The sequence below is a fragment of the Cryptomeria japonica genome, chromosome 4 (genome assembly GCF_030272615.1).
Source record: "Cryptomeria japonica chromosome 4, Sugi_1.0, whole genome shotgun sequence".
In the NCBI taxonomy this organism is placed as follows: Eukaryota; Viridiplantae; Streptophyta; class Pinopsida; order Cupressales; family Cupressaceae; genus Cryptomeria; species Cryptomeria japonica.
Window position 1 is genome coordinate 130,409,751 of NC_081408.1, and position 9,728 is coordinate 130,419,478.

A 9,728-nucleotide genomic window follows, 5' to 3' on the forward strand; every position below is an offset into this window, starting at 1 on the left:
CGACATCCCGATTTTGAAAGTGTTATTCTTGTCCTCATGTGATACCTAGGGACCAGGTCACTAATTGTCACACAGTCCTACACTTTTGGGCCAAGATTCCAGGCACGGGTTCTTCTCTGTCCCTCCTGCTCAAATCTAGCTCCATGTTTGCATACTTTACATGTAGCTTGTTGCTTATGCTATTTTATGTCAAATTTCCATCATTTACCATAGATCTAGCAATCAAATTACATCCTTTCAATTGCATCATCAACTCTACCAAAAGGGAACAAAATCCAATCTGCAATCAACCCTTGTAATATAATCAAGGGTGAATCAATCAGGTTCACTTCTCCCTTTTAATGTAAAGTGTGGAAAATAAGTGGATTCATACTTAAACTTGTGAAACCCTACTTTTCACCACAATACAGTTATTCACATACTATGTTGCACCAATTCAGAGAGAGAAGTTGTATTGATGTAGCTCATTTGACGAATTAATGCAAACCTTGGATCTCTTTAGGTGTGGAGTTTTTTCTTCTGAGAATTTCATCATGTAATTCCTCAGTTATGGTTATTATTTATTTTGTAATCTATTTCCATCTATGATTATTGCTATCTATTTATTTGGATGCGTAAAATTATCAGCATAATCCCTCTTTAAATTTTGTCCTATTTTGCAATAACAATAATATTTTTCTTTATATAATGATGTTTTGAATAATTGTATTTAACATCCATAGTCAATATTCTCTGGTAGCGTTCAACTTTTAATTTAAACTTGCAATTTGCCTAAAGAAAAATATGTATGTGTGACATGTGAGGATCTCTCTTAGTCAAGTATTTGAGTTGATTAAAAAGTTATATGTAAAAATAAATTATTTGTGTGTAAAGATAAATGCTATATGTAGATGCAAGTTGTTCCAACTATAATGAACTATGTGGTGGTTACTCTATGTAATGCTTCAGATATAGGCAAGTCTACTTTATATTAGTGTGAAGTGTGTGTATTACTTGTTTAATGCTTAAGAATTCATTTCCTCGCATCCTCTTATATAAAGTAAATCTATTGGAGGTCAATTAAAAAGGTTATATATATATATATGATCAAGGAAAGTGAATTTTAAATTTGATCTGAACATCAATATATATGACCTATTTTAAAGACAACAAGACGATTATTATCTAAAATATATTTAAAATAAAAGAAATAAAATATTCAAATATAACCAAAAATAATCCCCTCCAAAAAAAATTTATAAAAAAACAATCAATATACACTTGACTTTGATTATTTCTTTACCTCATGATTCTTAAAACACTTTCACTGGTTTTAATTTCATCAAATATAAAATAGGCCAACAGAGTTAAAGATATTCAATTATAACAAATTGTAGCTGATTATTCAGAGCAAACTGAAAATAAAAAATTGATGTTCAAGCAAGTGCAGATATAATTGCAGTTCAGATGTCCAAGTGACCAAGGAACTCCACTGCCTCATATTTAAAGCCACCCCCCTCCAAGATACACATAGAACAGAAACAAACTGAGAGTGGGACGGGAAAAACGTTTGTTCTGCACCCACAACGAAAAAAAGACAAATATAATTAAAAAATAAGTTTACTACAGTGAGCATTTATACATTGGGTCTGTTCTAGTGAATTGGAAAAAATAAAGAAAGAGTACTGATAATTTACCAGGATTTGAGTCAATCAACAAGCCAATCCAAACTGAACCGTAGTTCCACAATATCAACCCTAAGCTCTGGGATAGCAATTCCCTTGGCCTTCAACCATTGTTTCCCAATCTTCTCATCACAGATAACATGTTTGAGGGAAGTTAGTCCACAAACACTTCTAGGTAGCCTCTTCAAACGAGAACACTCTCTCATATCTAGCTCTGTTAATTTCTTTAGTTGGCCTATTTCCTCTGGAAGTTGTTTCAGACCCACACATACTGAAATGTCCAGATATTCCAGCCCCACAAGGTTTCCGATTGATGATGGAAGCTCTTTTAGGCCCGGCAGTGCCGACAACCTTAACACTCTTAGAGAGCTTAGATTTCCAAGGTCATATGATAAGTTCTGAACCATATAGCAGTTGGTAATAGACCACATCTGAGCGTAAGGCATATTGCAGATACTTGGAGGCAACTCCTCTAAATCACTGCAGTGATCAATCTTAAAATCATGCAGCTTGTTATTGTTGAATGTGGATGTGTTTTGAAACCCTTCACATAAGCTCAAAGATAGTTTCTCTAAGTTCTGTAGCACTTTGCTCTGTTTTAATAAAGCTGGTGCAATTACCCTCTCCAAGCGGACACTTCTGAGTTGAGTGAGTGAAGATAAAGGCTCCTGAACCTTCACCGTTGCTCTCTTTGTGCCATAATTGAATACCATTAGGAATTTCAGTTTCTTCATTGATTTTAAAAATGAAGGAAGATAATACTCATTCGCAGTAAAGAGCAATATCAGAGCCTCTGCCTCCGGAAAATTCATCCCGTACCACTGGTTTTTCCCCATAGGGCCTGCATTTACAAATCGGAAATTAAATTCAATTAGAGAATACCACAATGGCGACAAATGCTAATTGGTGATATCTCATTGTGAGAAATCTTGTAACGCACCTGTGTGAATAGACACAATTTGCGCATCGAACTCTCTATCACAAAGCAACGCCCATGACTCTGGCAAATTATTCTCCTTCCTGCGCATAAGTAACCTCTTTCTGTGGACTATATCACCTTGGCATCCCAAATACAAGGCCAAATCTCTCATTACTTTGTGTTGAGAAAAGTACAGCTCAGAGACACTTCCATGAGAAATTGTTGTTCCACTCCTGAAAAGTGCATCTGCCATGTCAGCATAATTTTAAAATTGATAGCAAACCATCTGTAAATGAAAAATATTGACAATTACCCTGGATTGCTAGTCAAATTCAACAGATTTCGGCTTGCAAGTTCCAATAGGATGGCAAAGGCATCCTGCCATTCCAGATTCCGAAAATAAACCCAAATATCTAGCAGAGCATTAGCACAGATCTTTGTGTCCTCTGGAAATGACCCCATGTCTAAGAAACATTCCTTAACCACATCATCTAACCTATCAACACTTGTCCCCAAGCATTCAAGAAGCCCTTTGGAAAGCTTATTCTTTCCAATTTCCCAGACTACAGGAAGTTCCCCTTTGGAAAGCTTATTCTTTGCAATCTCCCAGACTACAGGAAGTTCCCCATGCAACGAGCTTGCAATCACCTTAAGAGCTAATGGCAAACCCTTACATTCTGCTTGCACCTGTAACTCATAGAATGGAAAAACATTCAAGAGGTCTTGTAGGACAACAAAAATGACACACATAGTTTGCTTCTCTTTTATAATCTTTCACGTGATATGCAATGGACACTCAATTCACATCGTGGGTAAATCAAGAGTCCAACTCAGACCTGAACTACCTAAAACGACTGAGCAAAGAGTCAAAACGATTGATTTTTGCTGTATCGAAAATTCCAGATTAAAAAAAATTAGGCATATTTAATAGTATTATGGATTTCATCCAACTCACAAAACAGTAAAGAGCTCAGAGAAGAATAAACACCTCTTTCACTAGATTTGCATCTGCAGTGCATGGAATCGATGTCTGTCCGAATGCCCAGAAGCAGAAAAGTGACAGAGCATCTTTATGGCCCAGCAATGGTAATTGATACACTTGAGTAGACAGGCCTTTCGGTATAATGGAACTGTTTCTAGTTGTGATGAGAGTTTTGTATCCTGGGCCTTGAAATAGCAAATTTTCCAGACTTACTCTGTTCCAGACATCATCTAGAATCACCAGTGCTGGCTTCAATTGCTTCAGAAGCTGCTGCTGCAGCTGTATATGTGCATCTTCCACATTCTCAAACTCGGGTACCTTCTTCCTAACTATCTTTTCCCACATGATCTCTAAAATGCCCTTAAGATTTGGGGACTGTGAAACTGTGATTAAAAATATGTTGTTTCCAAAATAATCTGATATACACAATAAACCAAATCTGTTAATTAAACTAAAGCAGGCTGCCTATGCAAACTTAAACCAGTAATTAGTACATGAAGCCACACACAAATAGAGAATGATAAGTACTAAATAAAATCCTAAACCAGACAGATTTATATTTATAATCCACTATAGGAAATCCAAATGTAGAGTCAAGACAACCAGATTAAGTTTTAAGAAATCACTTCAAAACAAACATCCCCAAAGAGTAAAATTTGGCTTATGACGATGAGGGTGATTAAAGTTCGTCTCATTTCCTCAGAAATGGGGAAGAAAAAGTACCCAAAATCTTGGCATATATTGGCATTCAACCCAGAAACCTTAGAAATTTCAAAGAGTGCCTTTCAAATGAAAACTTAAAACTATAGGAAAACATGGCCCAAATTGAGAAGAAAACCTTTCACCTTTCATTTGAAGATCGTTGCTGAGAGCTAAGGCCAATGTGGTTTTCCCACCACCCCCTATAGTACCTTTCAAATGAAAACTTAAAACTACAGGAAAACATGGCCCAAATTGAAGATCGTTGCAGAGAGCTAAGGCCAATGTGGTTTTCCCACCACCCCCCATAGTACCTTTCAAATGAAAACTTAAAACTACAGGAGAACATGGCCCAAATTGAGGGGCAAACCTTTCACCTTTCATTTGAAGATCGTTGCAGAGAGCTAAGGCCAATGTGGTTTTCCCACCACCCCCCATAGTACCACCACCCATAGTACCTTTCAAATGAAAACTTAAAACTACAGGAAAACATGGTCCAAATTGAGGGGAAAACCTTTCACCTTTCATTTGAAGATCGTTGCAGAGAGCTAAGGCCAATGTGGTTTTCCCACCACCACCCATACATTGCACACCAACGACAGACACTTCATTGTTGAACAAATGCCCCTTCAAATCCCCAATGGATTTCTCCAGACCAACCAAAATTTCAAATTTTCCATAACCATTATCACGATTATAGATTGTGGAATCTCCTACAATCTCAGTAAAGTCAAACAAATCATCTAAAACCATTTGTTGAAGCATCATGGTATTTTGGGAAGGATCGTTTGTTAGCAGGGAAGCTTGCTTGAAGATGGAATCATTCAATACCCTGCTCATGTCTGCAGCCTCTGATGGGTAATTGTTTTTCAGTTCTGCTAAAAGAACTCTGGTATCAAGCAATATGTGGGCAGGAATTAAGCCCAGGAAGCTATTAATATCCTTTTCAAGCTTGAAAATCTGCGAAGCATACCTGTGATTGAGAGGCAGGTTCAAAGTGCTAATATTTTCGCATTTTTTCACCAGCTCAGCACCTCTTACAAGTGTATCATAAAACTGGTGAAAGATGGGGTTTCGCTGATCCTTGGGCAATTTCAAATCCGAAATATAGATTTCTTGAATGAGTGGTGTTAAGAGCTTCAGCTGGGCAGCGGCTCTTACGCTGAGAGTCTTGCAATTGAAAATCTGCATCATGTAAATATCGACGAGAAAAACAGAAGGCTACAGAACAGCGTGGGCTTGTTTTGTGAATTTTGCTTGCGGTGAGTTTGTGAATTTTCCTTGTGGTGAGTTTGTGAAGTTTGCTTGCCTCGAGTTTGTGAATTTGGCTTGTTTGGCGTTCGGCTGTTTTTTAATTTTAATTTTGTTTGTGGTGGGTTTATGAATTTTCCATTTGGGTTAAAGAATTCCAGCGGGACAACGGCTCTGACGCTGAGTGTCTTGCAATTGAAAATAATAAAAAGCGGGGTTCTACAAAGATGTCGAGCGTACTGTGGACAATTTCTTACACATGACTCTAATTTAATTCAAATATCAATGGCAGCCATGAGATTTGTTGCCAAAAATTAACGTTTACTAGCATTTTTAAAAGTAGGCACAATCTCACTTCTATACTATGAAAGAAGAATTTAGATTCGTATGTTTTTAAACATCTTTTAAGGTAGATGTAACTCGCATCTTTATTCTAGTTAACTATTCATGGAGCGTACACATTCAACATCCATAATAAAATAAAAAATTATATTTATATATAATTATTTTTTAAAAATTTGCACAATTTAAAAATTATTTATATTTAAACTTTCAATTAATAATATAAACCCATTGTATTGATGTCAATAGTTCAAACTCAAAGGTTTTTGGTATTTGAAAAGGGGTACAAACCTTATCAGCATATGGATTCAATGAGATTTTGGAACATGAACTCACTATTATGAACACCAACTTCTTCAATGTAAAGGTTCAAACCTACAAGCATTATGGTTCAAGAAAGACACAATGTCCATGATCACAATGACCTAGTAGAAAGTCAACAAATGTCATAAAGCATAAAGGGATTTTGAGAAATTAACTTATTAGCTAAGATATTTAATGAAGATGTAATATATGAAACTGTAGTGTCATAAATTGTAACCCTTACAATTTCACACTACTCTTTAGGCCCCTACTAATAGTGTGCCCTTTTTCCTATATCATTTCAAGCTTATTTGGGTTCTATCCTAGTTTAAATTTTGAGGCACTTTATTTCCCACTTAAATGTCGTCAATCTTAATATAAATTCCAAATTTAATATTAGGGCCCTATTATCTCGCATCCCCCAAAATTAGGGCCTATATTGTCAGAACTCTAGGGCTTATCCCAATAGTTTGATGTTTTTTGGCTAAAAATTTGAGAGAGTAACGTGTTAGCCTTAACATTACCAAGTTTGGCTTCGATATTGGGATGCGAACACTGTAAGTCAACCTAAAAGTGAAAATAAATTGAGAATCCTATATAAGGCATCATCCCTAATTCATTTTATCATCTGTCAAAATTTGTTCTCAAACATTCCTAATTCTTTCAAGAGCAGATCTTAGTACAATAAGCATCAAGATACACCAAGTTGCCTTCGAGTATGTGTTCATGATGAATGTTGTTATGATTTATCATGTTATTGCATCAAAACTTGGGGGACTTATTTAAAGAGCATCACATCATCAATCAAAGGCAAGCACTTATACAACCTAATGCCACCTTCTCTCCATTTTGCAAGTTCAAAAACAAGTCTCAAGAAAAGTTCCTTGGGCCCCCCTTCCCCTCCTCCTCTTTGTCTGGGGTAGCATGTTGCATCATGAGTCCTCTTCCAATCCCCTCTTGTCTAGAAATTGGGAGTCTAAGCTTGTCGACAACTTGCCCCATGCCAACTTAGACCCCCTCACTTTTAATTTTCTTAAGTGAGGATTGGGCCTTGTTGTGACTCAGTGAACCATCCCTCTAGTGGACTTCCTCACTTATATTGAGAATGCAGTATGTGCTCTTCCTATTGATGTTGTTGAGGAGGTTAGGCAAGATTGTGTCATAGCTCTGCAACGTGCCAAACCACCTAAATGTAACATCCCCAAAGTGGAGATCCTAGCCTTTAAGAGACTTATGAGCAATAATGACCTCATTATCTCTAAAGCTGACAAAGGCAATGCCATGATCATTATGGACAAGTCTGACTACTTCTCCAAAATGCATACCCTTCTTTCAGACTCCAACAACTATAAAATTGTCTCCCATAATCCTTGTTCCAAAATTATGAAGTAGGTCAAATCAACTATTTCTAGCTCTTCTTTTGATGAGGCTACCAACTAGCATCTTCTTCCTTCGAAGGAAGTGACCCCGCGAATCTATGGGGTCCCTAAGATTCATAAAGTGGATGTTCCCTTGAGGCCCATTGTTGACACAATTGGCTCTCCGACCTATAAATTGGTCTCCTTCCTTGCCAAATTTATCTCTCCTCTTGTGGGTAACTCTGATTCATTCATCAAAGATTCTTCTCATTTTGTCCAATTTATCAAGGAGTTCAGATTAGATAGTAATGATTTGCTTGTTAACTTTGATGTGGTCTCTCTCTTTACCAAGGTCCTTATCCCCGACTTTATTAAGATAATTAAATGCAAGCCTAATGTAGAGATCACCTCCTTGGTGGAGTTATGCCTGAGGTCGACTTTCTTTTCTTTCCAAAATGCCATCTATGAACAAGTGGACAGAGTGGCCATGGGTTCCCCCCTCTCTCCTATCATAACCAAGTTATATATGGAGCACTTTGAGACTATGGCCTTACACTCCTTTCCCTTGTAGCCAAAGTGGTGGAAACGATACATGGATGGCACTAATGTTTGTTGGCCTCATGGTCTTGAAAAGATGGAATAATTCCATGCTCACCTCAATAACATCACTCCTTCCATCTCCTTCACCAAGGAACACGAATTTGGTAACCAGTTGCGTTTCCTTGATGTCTTAATCCTTAAGAAACCTGATAGTTCTATCAGTTGTCAAGTGTTTCCCAAAGTGACCCATATCGACCTTTATCTTCATTCCTCTTTTTATCACCCCCCCAGCCAAAAATTTGGGATCCTCAAAACCCTTGCCTTAAGAGCCTACCAGATTTGTGACAATGATAACTTGAACCAAGAGTTGTCTCACCTTCAACAAGTCTTCAAGTGGAATGGGTACACGAATAAGAAAATCTCTAGAGCATTCCACCAAGCCGGATCTCATTTCCATTCCTCCTCCAATCACATGTCCTCTCAATCTCCTTTGCTCTTGGGTGTGAGCCTTCCTTTTGTGGAAGAAATTTTCCACAAGATCTCTCAAATTTTCACCAAGAAAGGTCTTGTTGGACATTGTTGTTGCAAGGATATGTTGTTGTCATTGATGTCAACATATTCCTATGATTTATTGTTCTGGTGCTTGTTTATTCATTTATTGGGATTTTCTGTTTGGTGTATGGAGTATTTATAGTATCGTTATTGGTTTTAGTGATCCGGGAAGCTTAATTGATCATAGCATATGATCCGGTTTGTAGTTTGTTTTTTTGATCAGTGCTTTGTAGAGTTCAGTATTTCCTCCGATATATTCTAATGTGATCAGATCTTAAGCTGAGTCTTTGGGAGATTGTTTGGAGTGGTCTTGTGTATCTTCATTTCAGATGGTTCATGATTTTGGTGCTCCACAAGTTATCTTTCTTCGTTACAGTTGCTGCTATTTGAGTATTCTTGAGGTTCAGATGTTGATTGATGAAGATTTGATAAGTGGTATTGGTGTAGCTATTACTGATGATTTGAACATGCTTGTTCGTGTTTTCTAATTGTATCCTATTTGTTTTGATGATCCACATTGATCGTTATATGAGTTCTTGGTGATTTTGTTGAACCGGTGATGTTCTTTGTGTTATGCGGTTTTCCTTATGGTGTAGTGCATTGTAGTTGATCTTGGTGTGATTTCTGGTAATCTTGCATGTTTGGATATTCGAATTAGGTCCATGTTATGTCATGTTATATTGGTCTAGTGGTTAATCTTTGTATCATGTGATGTAATTTTTTAATTATGAGTTGAGGGTTTAGCCAACCTTGTTGTCAAGGTTGATGAATTGTATAAATAGGTGATATTGTCATGCAATTTAGGTATCAAGGTTGTGGCGGCCTTATCAGAGAGTTTTGTATGTGCAAACAAGGATTCATCTTTCGGTGTGGTGTATTGAGCAGAGATTGGTGTTGCAGAGAAAACAATTGTGCATAACTGGAACTGTCATCAGGCATTTGAGATGCTATTATTCCAGTTCATTCCTTCCGGATTGTAGTCTGAATCTTGTTGTAACTCAGTGAGACTTCCCTGAGGGTTGTAGCCTTCTGGTTATTGTATTTTGAGCAGTGAGCTCTAGGCAATGTGCTGGAATGCATGTGCATTACCCATTGTGATATTTACACATACTACTGTA

General features: G+C 37.2%; 1 protein-coding gene across 1 annotated transcript; it reads right to left on the reverse strand.

Moving 5' to 3' along the window:
• Window positions 1-1,687: 1,687 nt before the first annotated feature.
• On the reverse strand, window positions 1,688-5,458 carry LOC131050811 (probable disease resistance protein At4g33300). The gene is made up of 5 exons (XM_059218902.1): window positions 4,411-5,458; window positions 3,572-3,981; window positions 2,897-3,270; window positions 2,605-2,813; window positions 1,688-2,505 (listed from the first exon to the last, which is right to left on the reverse strand). Exons 1-5 carry the CDS (start codon window positions 5,456-5,458, stop codon window positions 1,688-1,690), a joined length of 2,859 nt encoding a protein of 952 aa, XP_059074885.1.
• Between the last annotated feature and the right edge of the window lie 4,270 nt (window positions 5,459-9,728).